This window comes from Tachysurus fulvidraco, chromosome 1 (genome assembly GCF_022655615.1).
Source record: "Tachysurus fulvidraco isolate hzauxx_2018 chromosome 1, HZAU_PFXX_2.0, whole genome shotgun sequence".
Taxonomy (NCBI): domain Eukaryota; kingdom Metazoa; phylum Chordata; class Actinopteri; order Siluriformes; family Bagridae; genus Tachysurus; species Tachysurus fulvidraco.
In genome coordinates this window covers 30,317,730-30,342,903 of record NC_062518.1, presented here as the reverse complement: position 1 = coordinate 30,342,903, position 25,174 = coordinate 30,317,730, and the positions used below count along the sequence as shown (strand labels likewise).

General features: G+C 38.5%; 1 protein-coding gene across 1 annotated transcript; it reads left to right on the top strand.

Annotated features, from left to right (window-relative positions):
* Positions 1 to 40: 40 nt before the first annotated feature.
* Positions 41 to 12,924, top strand: trmt44 (tRNA methyltransferase 44 homolog). Its single transcript, XM_027169350.2, has 11 exons — positions 41 to 690; positions 769 to 883; positions 2,837 to 3,056; positions 3,250 to 3,318; positions 3,404 to 3,511; positions 3,876 to 3,947; positions 6,349 to 6,455; positions 7,171 to 7,354; positions 8,703 to 9,069; positions 11,073 to 11,189; positions 12,385 to 12,924. The coding sequence occupies exons 1-11, from the start codon at positions 336 to 338 to the stop codon at positions 12,603 to 12,605; spliced, it is 1,935 nt and encodes a 644-aa protein (XP_027025151.2). The 5' UTR covers positions 41 to 335; the 3' UTR covers positions 12,606 to 12,924.
* The last annotated feature ends 12,250 nt before the right edge of the window (positions 12,925 to 25,174 follow it).

The following is a 25,174-nucleotide window of genomic DNA, read 5'->3' as shown; positions in this document are numbered from 1 at the left end:
TTATTTACTGAAATTTTCGCCAAGAAAGACAAGATAGTAGTTTTATAGACAGTAAATATATTATGTTTTTGGATTAAAAAGACTGATCAAATTGGCTAAAACCATGTACTTTGATGATGGTTAAGCTGTTGGACTACTGATCAGAAGGTCATGAGTTCGAATCCCAGGTCCAGATCTGCCACTGCTTAATATATATATTATTTTAATATACATTTACATAAACTCCACAGACTGGGTTTGAACAAGGACTTTTACTTTGAAAAATCTATTTGCTGCTAGCTACCAGTAAACACGAACTACAGTCACAAGTGACTTTTGTAGTCTTCCAGTAAGTAATGTTGTGTTTAGATAAACGCGTCCTCTCTGAGATGAACCTCGGGGTAAAATGCAGACCCGAAGGCTTCTGGTCTGCGGTTGATGTTTGGATAAAGAAGCCTCATGTAGTGAATAAGCGGCTGTGCGGAGCGACAGAGACCGAATACAGGGATGTGAGCAGTGAGGAGCTCGAGCCCTGTCTCTGCAGCCTCACCGGTGTCAATCTGCGGGCTTTACCGGGAGTCCTAAGTTTCCTGCACGCGCACACCGTGACCACAGACCACCAGACCTGGAGTGTAGGAGAAAGAACCATCATCCCTAAAGTAGGTCTACAGAGCAACGGGCCAAAGATGTACAAGGAGATCATTGTCAAAGGTGAGACATGAGACTAAGTGTGGTTTTGTTTGTTTAATTATTTAGTAAGAAAGTAATTTTAAACATTCTTATCCAAAGATTTGGCTGGACAAACAGTGACGTTTCTCCCAACTGAAGAAAACAGTGAAGGCCAAATCATTATGAAGGACAATAATATTTATCAGATCCAGCTTCAGGAAAAGACAGATGATTGGTGAGTGTCTTCTCAGACTACATTAATAAGGTTGAGACAGAAACACAATATCTGAAATGGGAGAAAAGTTTATTTAAATGAAACTTAACCGTGTAATGAGAAAGATGCACTTCCATCTTTAGTGCATTACAGCTGGGTTCCTTTTATATTACTTAGAATGTGCTGATTCAGAGTGTCAGTTTCATGGTCAGATGCCAGACTGGATTTGAAATATTTTTTGATCAGCAGACATTTTATGCATGTCATTGCCCGCATAGGAGCCATGTCAGGAACACGCCTTGCACGTCGTTTTGCATGTGAAGATACAAGTTGACTTTTCTGACGTTAGAGTTAAGCTTTTGAAGTGTCTTGGTCATATGTTTAATTTAATGTAAAACAAACAAACACACAAATTTAAATGCAACCTGCCCCAAGCCACCAGAGAGGCACCGTGTGCACATGCCCAAAGAATTCACAGCCACTGCTGTAACACCCAGCACATGTGGCAGGGCATCCTTCTACAGGACCACTTCACCTGCCTGTGACAGTGATGTCTTCTTTCCAGATGTGCTGAACAGCTTCTACGATCGGTTAGGGATCCCGGACTATGTGGCGGCGAGGAAGCTCACTCATCCTCCCAACGAACAGGTGCTCTCTCTAACCATGGCCAATGTGAGGAGAACTCTGTGCTGAGTTAACCCACAGAAGTCTGCTGGTCCAGACAACATTCCTGGCAAAGTGTCCTTGCTGTTCTTAAGGCTGTCTTGTCACCTGCCCTGAAAGCGTTGTCTCTAGACTCTGCAGGCCGCCATGGCTTGTGGTTGTAGCATGTGGTGATGATCTTAGAGACGGTCACGTCCTCGTTTTACTGTTTCCGTTGTAGATGGTCACTGCTGCCATTTACTCCTACAAGTTGATGGAATCACCATTGTTTGCAGCTTCCCTGAACATGTGCCAGTCAGTGCACTCTATACAGTCCTGAAGAGCAGAGGTGGGTCCTGTTGGCCAGGTTTTCACCTGGTTCAGAAATGTGTTAGGAGTTAGAAATGAGAATTGTCTGTATGCGAGAATTAGCATTACAGTAGCCGAGTTGGAGGCAGGGCTTCAAGCAGTACATGACAAAGATGTTTGTGTAAACAAGATCCAGCAGTTTTGCCCTCTTGTCTGCATATAAATGAAAATTAGGGAGCACCAATTTAAGCTTGGTATGGTTGAAATCTCTGGCAATAACAAACAGTCTGTCAGGGTGAGCATTCTGCAGCTTGCTAATAGATTTCATTAACAGTTAGAGGATGTAACACCCATGAGCAACAGTTTTGTATCCTTTTGCCTGAGATTAGTCCTTTTTTATCTACCTCTTATGGATTTTTTTTCTTGTTTTGATTAGTTGGCATTTCGAAAATCGATTTTTTCAGAGTAGCCATTGAATTGTCTTTCACAACCATTTAACAACTATTTTAACCATTTTAAAATGACATCTATTTATGGTCCATTTGGGACATAATGGTAAGGCCCGACTGGATCTAAATGGACATCCACTGATGTTTTTCGCCAATCTGTGTTTTCTGTTTGTTTTATAATCTTTAAAGTTGAGTTTGCAGAGAGCAGGCACAATTATTAAAAGGATTCCCAAAAATGCTATAATTATCAGTACATGTGTATTTAATGCTTATGATAATGTTACTACTATTTAGGATTACAAAATTGGCATCAGTATGTTTCATCCATCTTGTGTGTATTATTTAAAAACATCATAGAAACATATATCTGTATTTATATGTAAAAACTAAAGATTAAAGAACTGATGAAATGTAAGTTCATATGCATGTTATGTCTCCCAGAATGTCACCATCAGCATCATGCAAACACCACTGATTTTCATGTCATGTATCCTGCAGCAGTGTTAGTATGTGATGTGTCTGCACTGTTGTTATTATTATTATACTGTTGAGTGTATATTCCTGTCTTGTTTAGGATACTGTCTCTTCATGTCCTGAGACCTGATCAGTGGTATAGTGACGGCGTCGCCTACCCCAAACTCACCTGGCTGACGTCAGAGCTTCTCCCTAAACTAGCACGCTGGGCCACAGACAGCAAAGCCACCGAGTTCAAGAGTACTCTGTCTCTCATTTCTGTTGAGAAGTACAGCTTAGTCTACCAGCAGCTGAAAAACAAATATAAAGAGATTGTCAAGGTAAAGTAATGCTGATCGGTTTTTAATTTTTACATTACATTACATAGATTTGGTTATCTACTTATTCTACAAATATTTTGTACAGTTTACTGCTGGAAATTGTTTATAGGTTTACTTCTGATTGATTGCAATGTAGCAAAGGGCAAAACTGTAAATGAAGAATGAGTTTGCAGTTAATATAACCACGTTGTAGGTTTGGCCTGAAGTTACCGATCCTGAGAAATTTGTCTTTGAGGACGTTGCCATTGCTACATATCTTCTTGTAAGTATAACTTTGTTTATTTTTGTTTAACACTCCAACAGGAGTGTGAAAAGGAATTCAACCTGGATTTAATGTTACTGTGCAGGTTTTATGGGCTGAAGAGCGAGCTGAACGAGGAATAACATCCAATCAGTCTTTTGTGGACCTGGGTTGTGGAAATGGCCTTCTTGTCCACATATTAAACAACGAAGGGGTATGTCTTCACTGGTATTTTTTCATTTGTTGCGGTGTCAAATTATTAAACCATGCACCATGTGCCCTCAATCCAGTCTGGGTATGACCTTTCCTAATGAGATCAGCTAATCTACCAATATTCATTCAGCATTCAAATCAATGACACGGTAGAAGCCAGGTAAAGATGATAATGAAACCACCTAGCTTTTCTTTCCCCTTTTTAATCATACGCCCGATTAGAAATCTGAACCCTTCGCAGTCTCCCACATGTGTTCACACTCTGATGCTGAAATGTAATTATACATAGTAACCTTGGTGTGCGTGGGCTGATTAGTCACTGATTTTGACAGTGAGTTCAGTCACAGACTTTTTTTGTTTTACAGCATCCTGGAAAGGGAATTGACATTCGCAAGCGAAAGATCTGGGACATGTATGGACCCAATACACATTTAGAGGTAAGAGACTTAAACCAGCATAGATTCAGCAATTTTTTTTTTTTTTTTTTTTTTGATAAATTGCACAAGAAATACGACAATCCGTTTAGAAAATTTAGTCCAGAAAAACATTTGTATCTTATGAAAGCTCATGAGTTTCTATCAATTTACAAATAAGTTGGCTCAGTAATGTGACCGAAGATTGATCATTGTCTGGTGTGGGTTACTGTTATTTTATATATGGATTACATTTAAGCCTATTTATTTAATTTGTACATATAAATCTAACAACCATTTTTCTGAGTTTCATGTTAATGGCATACATTAAGACACATAAGTCCATTCAGTTAGGACAAAGAATGTCTGGGAGACTTCCTCAGTAAGAAAGCTTGTTGTAGATGATGTAGGATTTATCATTTCTGTCCTGGCTCTGAATCAGAAGGGTTTAAGGCTGCCATTTACACGCACACACACGCACACACACACACACGCGCACACACACACACACACAAACATGTACCATTTGTATATATGTGTATATGTACCATTTGTTTTTTCACAGTTTGGTTTGGCCTGTGAAAAGATTCACACACATTTACTAAAAGTAAAGGTTAGTAAGCTCCGCTACCAAAGCAATGGCTCTGATTTTAAAGCTTTCAGTAACAAAGACAGATAAACTCACGGTAGATGCTGGGAGAAGGCAATGATTAGTCTTGACCTAATCAGAACGGTTGTTAGAACAGAGTCCTTCAGTGATGAGAAAGGGACATGACTCATTCTCAAAGGGGAGAGAGAACTAAGCAACAGAATGTCTTTAAAGCTTAGAGAGCAAAACATATTTTTAGCTAAAGGACAGACCTTTTAGTACTTCCATTATATCTATCTGGCCTTGAGATATTCTTGAAATCATTTATAAAATCCTAACCTTGCCACTCAGGCAATATGGTTCATATCATGAATGCAATATTAGCATACAGTATATAGGGAATGTGTTTAACATGAGACATTCACATTGTGCTGTAAACATAAGTCTTCCTATTAGTTTGCTGTACTAACTAAATAATTCAGTGAGGTATTAAATAAGATGCTTTTAAATTTCCATTCATTTTCTTGCCCTTGACATGGTTTCTTTATACCAAATCCCCACAAACCCACACGCATCCAAGCTTATTATTTGGAATTATTTAGTAGGTCCAGCAAACTGATACGAAGGGTGTTGTTTTAACGACACGCAGGTATGCACAAATTATAATTCATCAAATTAAATATTAAATATTTTCATATAAAATAATTTGGTAATTGTGTAAACTTTAGAGATACACTATATAACCAAAAGTATGTGGACACGTGACCAATTTTATGTGCTTGTTGAACATCCTATTCCAGATTTTAAAAGCTTAATATTAAATATTTCCTTCTCTAAGATGATTGATTTTTTTTGTAGGTTTCCAGGGCCAGACCTTAAATATGTAAATCTCTCTGTTTTTGAGCAACTATTTTTTGTAATGTATTCACCTTATTAGAAAAACAAGACCCAGCTGGATTGTTTATAATGTTTTCCTTGAAAGGAAGCACAGAGGTTATTCAGTGTTGTGGGTTATTTACAGCTTTTATGGTGAGCACCCATGTACCAGTGGTGTCCCTGTGGTGCTAAAACATTACTAAAACACATGGTGTGTACATCAGCATTGAGACATGCTGGGAGGAAAATTAGAATGGCCATGAAAGTGGTTTTGCGCTTCAGTTAGTTAAATGATTGACATTGTATAAGCAAGGTTTTTTTTTAGTTGATGCACTGCTGCATTTTAGACTGTGAGACTTAAAGATCAGTGTCAGAGATGTGGTAGCTTAGTAGTGAAGGTCTAGATCATGAGTTAAGATCATGAGTTTGAATCCATCAAGCGTCTATTTCTAGGCTCTTTAGCAAAGCCCTTAACCTTTAGTTGCTTAGTTGCAAACAAATTTTAATAAAATATATAAGGGCGTAAATGTAATACTGTGTAAAAGAAATGTAATACTGTGTAAAAGAAATGTAACCGTCTTGATATTTTTACATTTCTGTGTCTGTACGATGATCAGGAAATAGGTGAGAAGTGCAGTAGATCAGAAGTAGGAGTTTAATTTCATGTTAGACCTCTGTAAGACTACGCCATATATTTAGCACTTTTTATGGAAAAAATCATGCAGATTTCTATATTTAATAGCGCTCATTATAAACACAGTATGAAACTTTAATGCACCAGTTTTACAAAAAAATTGTTGCACCTTTTCACCATATGAATCTCTACAGTGTGAAACTGTGATCATTGAAGCACATCAGCTTCTTCTTTTTCCATTTTCAGCATGAGACGAGTGACACTCGGTGTCATTACACCTTTAGCTGCTGATAATGAAATGCACCGGTCACTCTCGTCTATTTCAGGAAAAGGCAATCACGCCCAGCGCCCAGTTCCTCTTCCCTGAGACGGACTGGCTGATTGGAAACCATTCAGATGAGCTCACGCCATGGATCCCCGTTATAGCAGCCAGGCAAGTCATCAGCTGCCAATTTAGTATGAATGTTGAAGTGCCACCTGATCTCTACTAAATGACTCTGAAGGGGTTTGAGCACTTATTGCTGCTCCTTTAGTGTTTGTTTAAGATTCTTGTCAAGCTCAGTCTCTGGATTTCAGAACCTCATTCGGGTTAAAAAAAAAACACACAATTGTCATCATGGGGGAATCACTTCTAAATGCCCTTAATGTCAATGGGAAGGTCATTATGAGGTAATCCACAGCGGTTTGTGGGGAAAAGGGAAAAGCAGCGTTGGAATATGTGAAAAAAACTTCTTTTAGCTTTGAGTGAATTAGACACTAGGTGGAGATCTTTAGCTTAGCGCGTTCAGTCCTATGGTGGCTGTTGTTGTTTGAAACTTGGCAGAATACAGGGAACCCAATTCAAAACAGTTTGAGCAGATTTATCTTTTTCTTTAACCATTCTTTCAGTTGCAATATATTTTTCTCTGTTTTGTAGGTTTGTGCTTGACCTCTGTTGAGCTAAATGCATCTTGAAGGATTGCGACTTAGGAATTTTTGCACCATATACTTTTTACACACAAAAAATCCCACTCAGATTTGCAATAACAAATGTTTTTCTTGGCAAAGAGGACAGCTCAACTATAAAAAACCAAAAGTTTTCAGTACTTTGAGATATTATTCAGAGAACTGATGAATAATGTCATGTCCCCACAATTTTCTATGCATAGATCGTCCTATCACTGCCGCTACTTTGTGCTGCCTTGCTGCTTCTTCGACTTCTGTGGAAAATACCAGCGCAGACAGTGTAAGAAGTCTCAATACAGGGAGTACATAGACTTTATCAGTGAGGTCAGCACATCATGTGGCTTCCAAACAGATGAAGATTGTCTGAGGATTCCCTCCACCAAGCGGGTAAAGAGAAACCTTCATTTTTAGTTACTTCATTCTTCACTTAGTTTCAGTTCCAAAATCTGAATAAGTGAAGCATGTTTGAAGGTGTTGTGTGTATAATCACTGATAGATACAGACACACACACCTGTGACTAGATCATAATGACTGAAATTAACTGAATTGATTTTGTGGTTTGTGGTTTGAAGCCATTAAAACACTTCAGGTATTGTTCTGTACAAAGAAAGACCAAATCTTTGTGAATATTACTAATGAAAAAATTCAGTGTTTTCTTGAACACTGGATTTTATCATACAGTTTGTATCATACTGTCTTAGAGAACATATCTGAAAGTGTATACACTCACCGGCCTCTTTAATAGGAACGCCTGCTCTCCCATACATCCATTTAATTATTCAGTCATCCAGTTGTGCTGCAGCAGCTTGATGGAAGTAATCATGATGCCACAGCATCAGTTATTCAGTATGTTTATATCAAACATCAGAATGTGGGAAAAAATCGTGAATTGTCGTGATCTCAGTCATATGGCATGCCAACTGGTCTGCGTTTCAGAAACCGCTGGGATTTTGACACCTACCAGTCTCTAGAATTTACACAGAATGGTATGAAAAACAAAAAACATCCTATGATCAGAATGGCTTAAGCTGAGCTGTGCAAATTCAAAGCACAGCATCTTAAAACACGCAATGCATGGAACTCAGAAGCAGATGGGGTATTACAGCAGAAGTACTGATCATTAACTGGCCAGTTTTGCAGAGCCTGTGCCCACTATAACCTCAGTATCACTGTTCTGTTCTGACTTGATGCGGAACCAACTGTGGTCATCTGATATTGTAGCCCATCCACCTCAAATCTCTACATTTTTTATGTTTTGAGAGGGTTTTCTGATCAGTGGTTATTTGAGCCATCCTATCAGCTCAAACCCCTCAGGACATTCTACTATGACCTTTCCATCTACAAAAGCTTTTTTAGTACCATTCTGTGTTGTAAACTCTAGAGACTGTTGTGCGTGAAAATACCAGGAGGAACAGCAGCAGTTTTTAAAGAATACCTGTCTGTATTGAGAAACTACATTATTCATCATCCATCTGAGTCATACATGCATGGGGGTTTTCTAACCTTTTTCTTTTTCTTCTGGGAGTGTTTTATTTTGTTTTCTTTTTTTATACAGGCCAGAATTTGAATCTGTGTGCTTGTGTACCAGACTATCATAAGACTGTGTACCAGACTACATTGGTGGTGCTTAAAGTGTGTAACTTACTGTGGCAAGACAAACAGCACTGGCTGGAAACCAGAGCCCAAAATCTCAAAGTGTTGCGTCATGTTTTTTTGGGTTTTTTTTTTTTGCAGGTCTGCCTAATTGGGAAGAGTAGGAGTTATGAGCAGGTTGAAGAAGAGTTTGCAGACGTGAAAAGAACAGACTACATAAGCGGACGTCAGGCCTTAATCTCAACAGTTGTTGGCCAGAAAATACACAGTGGATCTCATCATCATGGAGATGGACAGGAGATGGCCAAAGCAGCATGCGACTGGGGAAAAGGATTTCAGCCGAGGGAGAAGATCGAGACCGTCAGAAACTGTGCAGCTCTCCCTAGAGACTTTGTAGATGGTGTTGTCCTGAAGGTAGCGATGGCTTTGTTGGGACTCGCCGGAGGAAAAACAGAGGAGGAGGAAGAGGACAAGATTGGAAAGGAGAGAATTCGATGGAATGCTGGAGGTAAGATGAGCATGTGGCATTTCTTTTCCTGTAAGTGTACAGAGGTTTAAAAGGTAATGACTGCATTGGTTAAGGAGCTGTGCTAATTGGGATGGCTATATGAGGAGGTGGAATATTTTATCTTCTTGAACATGTATTCAATTGATCATGTAAGGCAGCGAATGAATGCCATACAAAGTCGTAGTTAATGGCTTAAAAGCACAAGTGCACAATGATAGAAGCCTTATTATGAAAATGAAGATTATGGAAGGAAAAAAAAAGCCAGGATTACAATACTTATTGTACAAGGCATTTTATATGAAGGGTTTCATGAGTTCCATTTCATAATCATGAAGTCTATCAGATGAATAGGTTTTTCAACAGTATAACACAATCTAGTCAGTAGTGGTTTACTAGAGCTGACGTTTAAAGTGACCTGGAGGACTGAAAGTTATACTAAAATTTTATTTATTTTAGTCAGTCCCCTAGTCTTGGACATCCTGCTCAAATGCACTCCATCACCCTGTCTATTCAGTTACAGTGTGCACTAAGTGCTCTAACTAGTGAACCCCATTTAAAAGCTTTACGGACAAACACATTTTGGCCGTTTCGGTGTGTATCCATCCACACAGACAGTAACCTGAGCTCAGGATCAAACGGTGAATTTGGAGCTGTGAATTGTCAGCATTATGTGCTGTAAAATCAGTTTATCAGTTTATCTTGAATTATGTGGTTTATATTGCTACCATTAGCCATCATAAAAGAGCTGCACAGTGCATTTTACCTGTCTGGGTTAATTCCTATGTGCAAAACATATAGTGTTAATGGCAAGTTGATGAATGTTGCTGAATATCAACAAAAATTGAATTTACTCTTCAGTGATTTACAGCTGAATAATAAATTCACACATGATCAGTGTCATGAAGCGTGTAGTTAATACAGATACATTAGCTTATACGTTGGATATCCAGATATGTAACCTGAAGCCATGGTTTAAAGGAGAATGGCATTATGTGAACATAAACACAAACAGTGAGACTCCTTTCAGCTTCTCGCTCCACCCAGCCATAAATCCCCATTTGTAGCGTGCGCTCTAAAGGGCAGCTCTAAATGGGCTATTGATATTGTATTAGCACTGCATTTGTGATGTCTGGCGTCAGGAATTCTAGGACATCGTCTCCTAGTTTAAATTATGCAGTGTATACAGCAATCCATCATATTCATATCACATTCGTACCTTGTCCTTATCCTTCCTTCTGTTAGTTTGGTATTTCGGCTTGCCAAAACATCACATAACATGTCCAAACAGGGTTTTGTTCTAAAAAGCAAGTTTCAGTGAAATGTCATACAAACCCAGTAGGTGTGCTGGCCTCGTGGGCATCATTATAGAAGAGTCGTGCATGTCATTCGACCACAGAGACACTACTAGGACGCTATTTCGGATTCCCCACTGACATCCAGTATGTCACATTAAGAAGCCTTGGGGTTCCTGCTGTTAACAGTTGGCTTGGCCAATCGCTGTGGAAGAGAATTCTGCAGTACAACAGTCTCTTCAACTTAATGAGTGGGCCTCGTTACTATGGTTACAAGTCTTCAGCTCAGACCGGAAACTCACCTTGTTTGTAACATCTATTAGGGCCATTAGAGAATCTCCATCTGCCCTTGTACTAAATTCAGATATCAGGGTTTGCTTGTCAGTACAAATTATTCCAGAAATCAGCTTGTGTAAGGCTAAATTTTTTTAAAACATTAAAGCCATTTAAGTCAAAATGATGCATTAAATAACTTCCCCAGTGCACTTTGTCCGGAATTCTCTCCATTTTAAGCTGTAAAATGTTTACACGAAAGAACTGTCTGAAATGTCTACGGCTACATTACAAGCCAGCACTGAAAAGCATGGACATCTAATTCACATATTTAATTCACATAAGTAAAGCACATGCCAGGAAATGCTGTAAAGTACAGGTGATTTCATAAATCATGAAATGGTTCATCTGTTTTCCACCCATCTATCCATCCGTCAGGCTCACTGTCTGTCCGTGAGGTAGCTGAGCTCCTGGACAAGTCCACGTTACAGACACTGAAGAAAGAGTGTGGAGGACTACAGACGCTGCTGAAAAACAACCACCAAGTGTTCCGGGGTATTTGGCAATTTTCTATGTTGAAAGACGTTTCTTTTGTCTGCAAACGTATTAAACCGAGGCTTATCGGAGGGAATAAATTCATTAATTGGATAATAGTTGAAGAATAATTCCTTTAAAAAATTTTGTCAGAACTGATAAGTTGGCTCTGAAATCTGAAGTTTGAGCGGACTGATACAAAGCATCCAGCTCTTCTTCAAATTCATAAAAATATCTGTCTGGAAGACGATAAAATGGAATTCAGTGTCTCGGTTATAGCATAATAAAAAGACAAATTCGATTTGGCAAGAAATTGAATATCTAACTTTTACAGGAATATTCTCACTAAAAGGAACCTGCTTGCCTTGTTTATTTCTATCTTTCTATAGGTTTTTTGTAGTGCTAACAGATCTTTTGAATGAAGCATAAGATATAAACTGCTCCTGAAGGTTTAATTCACTTAAAGCTGTATTAAATGTGAGTAGATATCCACACAGTAAATAATTAAAACGTAGTATTGTTCTGACAAGCTTTCCAGACACGGGAATGTCTCCGTGGTCACACTACAGTTCACTAAATATGTGCTACAAACACTTCATTTTAATACAAACTGATTGTTCTGACCTTTATTATGAGTCATTGTTGTAGTTTACCTGATGATTTGTAGGTCACATAATGACATATTGTCTGTAGTGCTCCATATCACAAAACCTAAAACCCAGAGAAGAATCACTTGTTTTAATCCCAGATAATTGAATTTAATTTGGTTTTGGTGAGAATTGATTGAAAAGAGTAAAGGTGTCATCTTATGTCTGTATATTAATGATAAAGCACAATCCCTCTTTTCCCACAGGACATCAATCACTAAATAGTCCTCTCTATATATTGCTTGTGGTTATATCTTCTGGTTGTTTTATAGAAAGTCAATTATGGTGTATTCTGTCTAGATGCATACATGACACGACCATTTCATACAGGACAAAAATCCATTAGAAACAAAAATCCATTGTAAAATGACATCACTCATGTAAAACTAGTCCAACTGTCATAGGCTTTAATGCTGAATGCTTTTTAATGCTTTTTTTGTGAGAGAGAAGACATAAGCACAAGCCATTTTGAAGAAAAATGCATTTCTTAGTCAAGTGTAAATATTTCTGGCCTGTAATGTAACACTGTTTCAGTTGAGTTCACACTGTGTTTTTTTTCTTCTTCCCAGTGGAAGGTGGACAGGTTCACATACGAGACTGGCTCACTCAAGCCTCCCAGACGGATCTGAAGCACAAATCCCAAATCTCAGGAGCATTAAAAACACGACTCTGCTGGTTCCACACTCACCACCCTGATGGATGCCCGCTGTCCAGCAAAAACTGTGTTTTCGCCCATGGGGCTGATGACCTCCGACCCTCCACACGACCCCTGAAAAAGCACAGGAGCTGACCATAATCGATCTATAGAACTATTGTTTATGTTTATATTTGAAATGAAACTCCATGATAAGACTCGCAGAGATTTTGTTTTCCACCTTTATTTCAAAAAATGAATACAGAGCTATTTTATTTTAGGCTTCAAAATTATTTGTCTTATCGGTGTGTGTAAATTGTTAATACAGACTTGGCTTCATATTTAAAGCAACAGATCAAGATGAATTTCTTCTTCCAAATCTTAACAAAAAACTTAACATGAACCACAAAATACAAGTTGTTATTTTTGAAAGGATTTACCCCATTGGGGCATTAAACTGTTTTTAAATGTTAAAGGTATGAATAATTTGCCAGGCAGTGTGGGGGGGCAGGCCAAAGTATAGGTTATTGTCCCTCTCCTCAAATGCCACAGGACAGGATGTCTGTGCTCTATACTGTGGACTGAGGCTCTAGAGCTTATGGTTTATGGTGAGGTGTGAAATAAATTTCCTTTGTTATTTTACCCTTTTAAAAAATAGAAATTACCCTTAATACAAACAGAATGTCTTAAAAAACTAAATTGTACTTATCATATTTACATTTTATATCATGTTAACGTTACATGGATTCCAGACATGATATTGGATATCCGAAGTGTATATTGCTTATCATTTGTTTACACTTTTCTAGTACAAGCATCACTTTAGGGAGCTTTTAGCTATAACTGGAGTGCTAAAGTTGTTTCTAGGGAGTTCTTTTAAAATGAAAAATTTTCCATGGAAAGTTATTAGTTTCCAGGAAGAACTCAGTGGTGTCTTTTCACCATTTGTCTGAGTATTTCTTGTAATATGACCTACTTGTTTCACCCCATGATGATTAATATTCATTCCTTTATGCAGTCTACTAAAGTTATGTTAATTACGAATGAATTACTGATGTATGTTCATGTGTGTATGTCGGGTCACATGATATAATTTTTTTTATTTTTAGGGAAAAGCTATTGAAGGTTTGGTAAAAATTTATCGTGATATGTAATAGAAATATGGCAATATAGTAACACTCTCTCTGTGCCCTCTTGAGAATAATAGTCAAAAAGGCAGCCTGATGTCTCTTCCTCATATGGAAGAACCTTGGCACAACAGGATCCTCTGGGACCATACTAATGAAGGCACACAGTGTTGTAGCAGGCGAAGCATCACAGGTTCTTTTCATCTCGACCGGGTGCTTAATAAGTCTGTGGTGTCAGGGTGGGTACTGCGGAGTAGCCCTGTAACCATGTAGTGTTTCTGTCTTTTTATTGAAGGTGCACATACCCACAGAGTCACAGAGCAGGTCTCTCTGTAAGAGACATATTTGACTAATTCAGCCATTTTTTGCAGTCAAAATGCATGCGGACTAATAGACGGTGTGAAGTAAGTATGTGCGTGTATTACCTCACATTATAAGACCTACTTGCTAACATAAATAATCTGAGCTCTTGGTCTTTTTATTGCTCAAACAACAGAGCTGTATGAACCATTTAAACAGCAACAAAACCTCCCTTAATTTGATATTTACCACAACAACAACAGCAATGACCTCAATTATGGTGGATCATATAGTCTGTATTATATCAAAGATGGAACACCTTTTTCTTGAAGAACTGCAGACATGTTTCCCCTAGCTTGAGAAATAACAGGAGGAGCAACGGCCAGCTGTGGCTGAATCTGTGCCAGAAGGGAGGATTTGGAAGAAAAAATGAGAATGCTTCTGTCTCTACTGAGTAATACATGCTGATCCGAGGTCAGTGTTCTATCAGTGCATGTAGCAAAAGTGAGAAACAAGGCATGTTGTCCTGTGATGAAGAAATCTTAATCTCAGTATCCATGCATGCCATGCCATGCAACCTTGCATTTAAGTGCAGTTAAGAATAGCACTGATTTATAGGGTGAAATGAGAGGGAAGAAAACAGCAGGAGGGAGTTAAAGTTACAACACAGTGGAGAAGTTGAGATCATAACTGGCTCTGTGATGTGGGGTTTGTGTGTGCCTGTGTGTGTTTGTGTGTAAGGAAGGAGAGGCGGGGAAATCAGTGTGGTCAATCTGAGGTTATTGGCACAGTCACTGAACTTGGTAAACATTGCTTTAGAGACATGTGGATTAATTGTTTGTGGCTGTTGAAAACATTCAAACTATTCAGAGGTCTTGCTGAGAATGTACAAGGTCATGTTCTTTTCTTTCTTTCTGTGGATAAAGAGAGACAATTTGAAACCAACAGACGTCTTTTATTAACATCCTTCCTGCTTTCTATTCTGCAAAGCAACTTGACACGATCATACACGTGACTTCTTCGTACCCTAGTTATCATAGATTCTTGCCTTCCACAAATGTTAGAAAAGTTTCATGTATGTAATCCTGTGACATTTCTGAAACTCCTCAGATGAGCTGCTACTGTATATCTGAGCATATACATTGCATATCAGTGTGATAGATTGGCACATCAGGGAGCCAGATGCGAACCCTACGCTTTCTCTGTAGCCTGTATGGCAGCACACCAAAGTGTGTACTGCCAAAAGATAGAGAATGGCCGTGGGCTCCATCCAAGCAAAGACTTTATGCTGCCCACACACATCTGTCGAGCGGCTACCTGAGAAAATGATAATACACAGTGACTAAGACTCTTTCCCCTTCCTGTGACACTGACTCTAGCTGACAGGTCTCTGTTCACTTCATCCAAGGTGGAACAATTATTTGAATTTACCTCTAGGCTTTACCTGGCACTTCATGCTCAGAGTAGAAAGTACCTGTACAGTATGTTAGTATGGAGAGTGTCACAATCAAAGATGCCGGGATTCCTTTATATTTGTTAAGGTCACGCTTGTAAAAGAGTGTTGGTCCACTTTTTGGTCATTCATTCATTCATTCATTCATTCATTCATTTTCTACCGCTTTATCCGAACTTCTCGGGTCATGAGGAGCCAGTGCCTCAGGCTTCATCGGGCATCAAGGCAGGATACACCCTGGACGGCGTGCCAACCCATCACAGGGTACACACACACTCTCATTCACTCACACACTACGGACAATTTTCCAGAGATGCCAATAAACCTACCATGCATGTCTTTGGACCGGGGGAGGAAACCGGAGTACCCGGAGGAAACCCCCCGAGGCACGGAGAGAACATGGAAACTCCACACGCACAAGGCGGAGGCGGGAATCAAACCCTGACCCTGGAGGTGTGAGGCGAACGGTGCTACCCACTAAGCCACCGTGCCGCCCTCTAATGCAATCAGTTGCCATTTGCCAGTTGCCATGCATGTCTTTGGACCGGGGGAGGAAACCGGAGTACCCGGAGGAAACCCCCGAGGCACGGGGAGAACATGCAAACTCTGCACACACAAGACGGAGGCGGGAATCGAACCACGACCCTGGAGGTGTGAGGCGAACGTGCTACCCACTAAGCCACCGTGTCCCCCTGTTCAAAAATCATCTCCATCCAATTTGACATAGTATAATAAGAATAATTGACAAAATATATAAGGGGCCAAATGTCCAATAGATAGAGACAGAGAGTGGTGGAGAAGGTGGTGAATACTTATGAAAGGCCCTGTAAGTAAAATGTATATAAGCCGGTATGACAGATAAGCAGTATGTTGGCACAAAACCAACTTTTCTAATTATATTCATACAAATAATTATATATGTTACATATAGTTAAACTATATTCATGTGGTTACTTTTTTGTTAATCCTACTTTCAGCATTTTTAGCAGTTTCATCTGCTTAAAAATGACAACCATCCATCTTTTTTTATATTTTCTTTCTTAGATGAAGTCATTGGCAACAGACTACCACAATGGATGGATCTGAATGTTATTGCATATGCCAGCAATTAAATATCTCTTAGATAGGAAAAGTCATTGGTATGGTTGGATGGACAGATTGTACGTTGAGATATGAGAAAGTCTTTAGTTATATTTATGTCTCCATGGGATAAGCGATGCTGAGAAACTTTGCCTCATTTACAAATAACTAAACAAGATCAAAGAACAAATTACATTTGCCTCTTGAAGCCAATTATATAAGCACACCCGTGCAAAAGATGCCCTAAGGGACTCTTAATGTCCCTAGTGTACATAAAATAAGTTTTTACACTTTTTTAGTATTGCACATGTGCAAAACTACCAATGAAGCATTATTTTGTGCTCTTGAGTTAGCACATTAAAATGATGATTCACAATATTACACACCCTGTCCTCCATTTCTGCTGAAATGAGACATCTAAAAGATGCCCACATTAATCTTGGACAATGTTCAACAAGAGGACGTGGAGGGTAATGAGACGGAAACATCTGTGATGTTACATCCACTGTGTAATGCTGTTTGGAGACTGTGTGCATTAAGAATGGCTAAGAACAGCCAAGCATTCTCGCTACTATTTTTTCCTGTTAGAGTTGCTTTCAGGGGATGTTCACATATTCCCTTGGTGTGGCTTTTAATAGAATCCAGGTAATGGAAAACAGTGACTAAGAGAGATAAGGAGAGAAAGACTGCTGAATGTATACTCCTTTGTATACTCATGTGTCAAAAGATAGATACACATGTTGTTAATAGTTGGCAAAGCTACTTAGAGCACAATACTTTGTAATATATTGAATAAGGATTATACATGATATATGCACATAATAATGCATAAAATGAAATTTATGTTTAATTGACTTGACGTGATGTGACGTGACATACAGCTAAGTATGGTGACCCATACTCTGAATTCGTTCTCTGCATTTAACCCATCCAAAGTGCACGCACACAGCACCTAGGGCAATTTAGCACACACCCATCTGCAGGTATGTATTTGGGAGGTGGGGGGGAGTGGAGAACCCAGAAGAAACTCATGCACGGAGGATATGCAGAGACTCTGTAAAGACAGTAACTTGAGCCCAGCTGGGGACCTTGGAGTTGAGAGGCGGAAATGATCCCCACTCTGAACACATTATTCTAAAACCATAGAGTTGATCCACCACTTCCTGTTGTACAAGCCAAAGGAAGGCTTTGTGCTAGATTGTGTGGATTTGTCCATTCAGACACATGAACATTAGTGGGGTCAAATACAGATGTTCGGTGACGAGACCTGGTGTAGGGTTTTCCACTTCATCCCAATTCAGTGGGGTTGAGGTCACCTTGATAGACCGTGTCTACATAGACCTTGTTTATTGCACAGGATATTTCTCTATAATTGTGTGTTTCTTAGCTTTGTGGCAACAGTTTTGGAAGACCCATATACACGTATGGTCAGGTGTCCACATACTTTTCACAATATAGTGTATATAACAAACTGTGCCAATTATTGTATGTGTGCATGCTGATGTAGATATTTAAACCATCAATTGTCTTGGAGTGTGTACATGCAGATGTCAGCGATCCTCATTATTACAGCAGGAAGCTGTCACCAACCTTTTTCCTCTGAGAGCTACTTTTACAACAGTAAACAGTAAATATGGCCAAGAGCTACTCGTGTTATATTATTAGTAAGATTTATTTACATAGCTTATTTACATAAACCAAACCAGCTGAATAATCTATTGCTGTGTAAAGCTTTAAGAAATGTCAAAAATCGAACAGTTATATTTTGCAATAAATCATTTTAAATTCCCTTAAATAGCATGTTAATTGATGAGTCGAGTTAATTGATTTAACACAACAGCTTTGCTGACTAGACTTATCAGCATGGTAGCTTTATTCCTAACACTGTCTAATCCCATGCAGCTTCAAAGTCGATTGAATCTTCCATGTGTTTTCTTTATCCTTTATCCACACTACTTCAATTTGTGCTTATAGATTTAAATTTATATGACATTTCTATACACGGTCTTGGTTCTAACTGTGGGTTAAATGAAATGATGACCAGCTATTATTGAACTGTGTGATGCACGGACATGCAGAGGAGTATTATTGCTCCGGGGAGTCAGATGTTGGTATAACACCAGGGTTGGGTGTTTGTGAATTTTATTGGGATGAAATTTAAACAATTTTATTTAGTCAGTTTAATTTTTGTCCCTATTCTATGAACCTTTATGCAAGCTACTCAGAAGTGGAGCGACATGTTGGAAATCCCTGTTATAGATGGTTTCTAATGCTGTTGTACTAGAGAATAACTTCAAAGTCGTGTATACCACTATGGATAACAAAGCATTGCGTAGCTAATTAGCTGTTTGCTACAAACACCAGCCAAGTGCAACATATGAGATGCAATTTAGCTGTAAAGTAATATCTGAAAGGAAATGAACACTTCTGACTATTACGTTGATTTTCATCATCTATCTATGAAAAAGAAAAATAGGATTTAGAAAATACTTCCATTATCCACAAATCTTTATGCAAATATTTCATTTATCTTTTTATTCTCATTTATTTCTTTATCTTTTTCCTGCACTGTGTGTGGGAGACTTTTACTCAAAATAGCACCTTCTATGAACAGATGAATCAACTGGGCACCTTACGCTTTAATTAAAGTTTCACGAGAACTCAGTGCTGCTGCATGGCAGTTTTGGGAAGCTTCACTTACTCTCTTGATTAGAGTTATGTAACTCTGGTTAATACTGCATGCTCTGATGAAATAGTCATGAGAATGGAAGCGGTGCAGGAATAATGTTTCGCTGTCGGAAAACATGAAGCATGATGCCATACTGATCTTTATAGATTTAAGTTGTCTTTAAATAGCATCCCTACAAAAAAGCTGGGGTAAATCTGTCACTGTTCTTGACATTCAACAGTGCGCTTGTGACAAGGGCATAGACACCTTTAATCCTCTGAAGAAATATTGTGCAAGTCTCTAGGTGATTTTCATAAGCTTTAACTACAAGTGAAATGTTTAGCCTGAAATGTTAAGCATGTAAATTATAGAATTAAACAGATTCAAATTTACAGAAAAACTCTTTGTAGTGTAGAATACATTTATTTACTAGCAAATTTTAAATATATATAGGATTCATAGACTTGTTACACTGAATAACCAAGATAGGTCAAAACAATCAAGTGCAGGAGACACTCCTAACTGTTACTAAATATGAGGACACAGATTTTCAGAAGATTTTACATTCCACATAGCATCTTCATTGTCTAATCCAACACAGAAATACCAATGTCCTGATCATTTGGTGGCATAATGTAGCAGAAATCATTGTGTTTCCAGACCCAATCAGTACTGATGATTAGTTCTATCTATTTGACAAAAATATGTGAGAGGGTTGGGGGTTTGATTCCCGCCTCCGGCTTGTGTGTGTGGAGTTTGCATGTTTTCCCCGTGCCTCCGGGGGTTTCCTCCGGGTACTCCGCTTTCCTCCTCCGGTCCAAGGACATGCATAGTAGGTTGATTGGCATCTCTGGAAAATTGTTCATAGTGTGTGAGTGTGTGAGTGAATGAGAGTGTGTGTGTGCCCTGCGATGGGTTGGCACTCCGTCCAGGGTGTATCCTGCCTTGATGCCCGATGACGCCTGAGATAGGCACAGGCTCCCCATGACTTGAGGTAGTTCGGATAAGTGGTAGAAAATGAATGAAGGTGAGAGCATGTGATTCAAAGGTGATTGTTTGTAAGATCAGTTGGTGTTAAATGAAATTAAAATGTAAACTGCTTATAACTATGCTAGCCAAATCATTTTTGCTGTCACATTAGCTTATTAGCTGATATATACCATGTATTCACTGCAGGTTAGGTGGCATTTTTAATATATGTTTTTTCAGTGATCAGGGAAAAATAGAAAAAGGACAACTAACTTGAATTAGAAGAATAAAAGTCTACATGGACTTCACTATAATGCTGATTCTGGTCATGGACCTGTATTTATAATATATTCGCTAATCTACAATAATTAAGCAAGATTCATTTGAAAAAAAATCAAGTGAGTTTGCATTAAGCTGAAATCAGCAACATGCCAGAGAGACAAAATCATCTGTGATGTATGAAGCTTGTTTTGCAGACCTTAAGTTGTACTATGGGGCATGAGTCACATTGTTTTTCTTATATAACATCCCTCCAGACTTGAGCATACAGGGCCACAGCCTCGGGAGCAGCTGAGCCCCAGACAGTGATGGATGTCCTGAGTGCCATTTCTGTCACATTTCTCTACAACACTCTCCTTCAGTTCACTGTACCTGCTACAGAGGTGCCTTTAGGGCCATTCTTTCCGGTAGAGACTGCATTATAGATATGATATCTCAGAAGTAGAAGTAGATTCCAAGAAGCTTGCTATATTACTCTTGCTATATTTGTACATTAGAGATAATTAATCAATATTCTTACTTTTACAGCTAGTAACGCTGTGAGTAGACTTTAGCTGTCAGAAGATCGAAGTGTTAATCAGTTGGTTGTATAATTAACTAATATGAATTTGCCGGCCTCCGACATTTTAATCTTTAAAGCAGATTTGGGAATTCTCATTGATTCCATTGGTATGCTCAGTATAATTTACTGTCAGCCCAGATTTTCTAGTAGTGTGTGTATGTGTGTATGTGTGTGTGTGTGTGTGTGTGCGCGCGTATTACTCACCAGCTGGCATCAGCCAGCTGGTTTTTGCTAGTGATAATAAATTCAGTATGTTCCCACATCTCACATTCTCTCTCTCTCTCTCTCTCTCTCTCTCTCTCTCTCTCTCTCTCTCTCTCTCTCTTACACTTTCTTTTCTGTATGTCTTTAATCCCTGGTACCCCATTTACATTATCATTAATGGCAGTGTTAATGTTCACTAACATTAATTGTTCAGTGTGGTACTTTTGCATGAAATCTGTTAGCATGAAAGCTGTTAGCATCTGAAAACAAAGGAATGTTTTGTATATGTATCATTTTATTGTTCATGCTGTATACAACAGATGCCCTATAGAAAAGCTTGTTATTTTTAGCTCTAAAAATGCCACAACCAACATAGAATTTTATATATATATATATATATATATATATATATATATATATATATATATATATATATATATATATATATATACATACATATATTTTATTTATTTATTTCAATTCATTACACTCAAACAATTATATAGCACACTTACATGTGCACTTTTTTATTTTCTTTGTTTTTATTTTGGCCATGCAGAGGAGAAGAAAACTACAAAGGGCTTTAAAAGGGTTTAAATAACAGCACTGTTCTTGACAAGCTGCCAATCTGGCAGCAAAGATAACAGCACATACTGAGCCATGACACTTGAACTGTGCTAGTGTCTTATCAATTATTTATTGCATATCAGCATTGCAAATATGACCGACTCTGATCAAACTGCATCTTTGAGATGAAACTCAAACTCACCTAACCTGTACAACTGGGGATTGTGATTAATTCCAGTCAGAAACAGGATTGTCATTTAACATGTGAATAGAGCTGGCATCACTGATATCAGGTTATATAAGTACCACGGATACAGCTAGGGTCTTAGAGCATTAATAAATAAAAAAGAGTCTTTTCAAATATGACCTCTTTGTTGTTATTGGTCCAAGGGGGTCCATCCATTTTTCCCCAGCGCTAAGCTGAAAAGGCTTTATTGATGTGATCTCATGGGTTCCATCCTACTCCCTGACCAGTCCTTTTGGCATCAGGATGAAAGAAGCTCCCCCATGACTAAAGCAAAGGTTGACCAGCCCCAAGCTATTGGACCCCTGCAATGAGCCAAACCATTCATTCTCTGGAGAAAGCCTTATTGTATACTACTATAAAAAAATTATAAGCACTTTAATATGCACTTCATTTTATCACTAATGTGAAATCAGTGTGCATAAATTTCATGCCAGTGATTCAGAGGCAGTTAATCCAATTTCACCAGGTATGTGCATTCTCATAAAATATGGTTATACAATCTGTTATTGAAAGGCATGAAAAGTAGTCAAAAACAAGTCTGAAGGACTCTTCAATGAATGCTTTCCATTTCCATTCCTTAATATTTTTACACAAACCTGACACATATTAGACTGAATATGATTGCTGCCCCAAACAGTCCCGCATTTGGAATGAACTGCAACCTTACACCCAATTTTTCTATCATGTAGACAGTCCGACATTTGAACTTGATTGCATAACTGTAGTCCTAGCCTGTGTGGGACTGCCTTTGGACAGGAATGTGCTGTTTACTTCAAGGGATGTGGGATGTGTGACTGTGAAAAGTTAGATGCAAGACAAGAGCCATCTTATACAAATCTCTCTCTCTCTCTCTCTCTCTCTCTCTCTCTCTCTCTCTCTCTCTCTCTCTCTCTCTCTCTCTCTCTCTATCTCTCTATCTCTATCTCTATCTCTCTCCCCTTTACCCCGACACAGGATATTGCCTTGTTTGGTAACTGTCGTTTATTTCAGTTGGCTGTCTCAAAAGGTGGATCACTTTCACTAGCAAAAGGTGACACGAGGGAACATTGAATTTTGGGCTTCAGTGCTATCAGAGAAGTTATTTTAATCCTCTGCCATTTCACCGAAGGACAATACCTCACAAGTCTTAGTGTTTCCATGGTGACATGACTCACAATAACTCTTTGATGGTACCTGTGCCAGCTGGGAGATGTCTCACGGCAGCCATTTCACGCTGTTTGTTTGCCAAACAGCATTCTGTTTAGTGGCTCCAGTGCTTCACAAATAACACCCCCGAATAACTTGCCATTAAACACAGTAGGGAACAACCAGGCTATTGTGTGCCTTTAACACTCTTAATATAAATCTTCAAGAGCAAATATGGACTTTAATTACTGTGGGAAGAAGGAGCATGAAGATATGGTTATTATCAAGCTATGATGTCATGGACTCTATTTAAAACAGGACAGTTGTCTTCCTCCCTGGTCATGACATGTTTAACAGTGATTATGGGAGTTGATGTATCAATAATGTGTACCTGCATGTAAATACATGCACACACTCACACATATGCTAGCAAACTCACACAAACTGCCCACACCCACACAGGGCTTCTGTATTATTATATGAGCAGCTTATTTGCCCCCCTACACTACACATTCCTCATGCAGGCCATGATAGGGAGTTTTCAGAAAGCAGTGCATTTCACAGCATATGACACAGGTGAGGGAACACCTGCTCACGTTAGTTGGTGACAACACTGCTGTGCTGCATTGTGTATAATCTAAAACTATTTACATGAAAGTGTTCGTATTATTCTTCCAGTTTCCAACAGCTTGGTTATTATATAAAGAGGCATGGTTTACTCATTCATATAGCTTCAATATCCCGGTCAGTGTTGCAGTGGATCTGGAGCCTGCCCTGAGAACTCCCAGATAATCATATGTTACACATACAAAACATGCACATATGTTATACACATATGTATAGATCAGCAGGGACCTTGAATTTGTAATGCAACAACACTACCCAGTGGAACACTGTGCTGCACTAGATTTATTTATACACAAACGCACATGCTTTTTAAAATTATTTCTAGTTCATTATTGCTAAAGGTCATTCAGTGATTAAATAACAAAATGAACAATGAGTACTAGATTTATAAAAAAAAAGTTAAATGATTATGTCCTGCTGTTAAGATGCAGAAAAATAAAGACCTGCTACAATTAAATGACTCATACAGTGACTCTGACACAGCCAGATCTATCGTAAGTAGATAAATCTAGCACAGAATTCAGATCTTGCCTTGACTGAAATAGCAAACATTATAATAATCTGAAACATAAAATCTATGAAGATGACTCAACTTATGAATGCTCAACTTATACTTTATGTATATTTTAGCTGGGTTTATGATTTGGTTTGTTAGAAAGTTCCTAAAATGAATCTCACATTTCTAAATGGCAAAATATGATGCATAATGCTTCAACCTGTAGTGTCACTAAACTCCCACTACATTACAAAATACAACTTTTGCAAAATTAGCAACAGAGCACTGTAGGAGTGTTTCGTTTGAGGAACAAAAGCATTACTAATATGCAAATTAGGCCTATTTCCACTATACAGTACCTTGCAAAAGTATACATACCCACTGAACTTTTACACTTTTTAACACGTTACAACCACAAACAAAAATGTATTTTATTAGGATTTTATGTGATAGACCAACACAAAGTGGCACATAATTGTGAAGTGGAAGGAAAATGATAAATGGTGTCCAAATTATTTTTACAAATAAATATCTGAAAAGTGTGGCATGCATTTGAATTCAGCCCCACTGAGTCAATACTTTGTAGAACCACCTTTCGCTGCAATTACAGCTGCAAGTCTTTTGGAGTATGTCTCTTACAGCTTTGCACATCTAGAGAGTGAAATTCTTCTTTTTTGCAAAATAGCTCAAGCTCAGTCAGATTGGATGCCGAGCATCTGTGAACAGCAATTTTCAAGTCTCGCCACAGATCGCCATTGAATATGCTTTGATCTAAACCGCTCCACTGTAGCTCCGACTGTGGGTGACTTCTGAAGGCAGTTGGTTTCACTGGATTTTAGTTAGGGGTATCAGAGTAAAGGGGGCTGAATACAAATGCACACCACACTTTTCAGATATTTAATGTAAGTTAATGTAAATAGTTAATTTTATAGTAAATACTTAAATAGTTCATTTAAATAGTATTCAATATTCGGCTAAAAGTCTAAAAGTGCGATTCACCCTGCGATGTGTCCACTCGGAG

Excerpts from the sequence above, each read along its gene's own strand:
- trmt44 (XM_027169350.2), top strand. The coding sequence starts at position 336 with ATGTTGTGTTTAGATAAACGCGTCCTCTCTGAGATGAACCTCGGGGTA. Across the intron at positions 3,057-3,249 it reads AATATAAAGAGATTGTCAAG|GTTTGGCCTGAAGTTACCGA; the intron begins GTAAAGTAATGC and ends ACCACGTTGTAG. Across the intron at positions 9,070-11,072 it reads AATTCGATGGAATGCTGGAG|GCTCACTGTCTGTCCGTGAG; the intron begins GTAAGATGAGCA and ends TCCATCCGTCAG.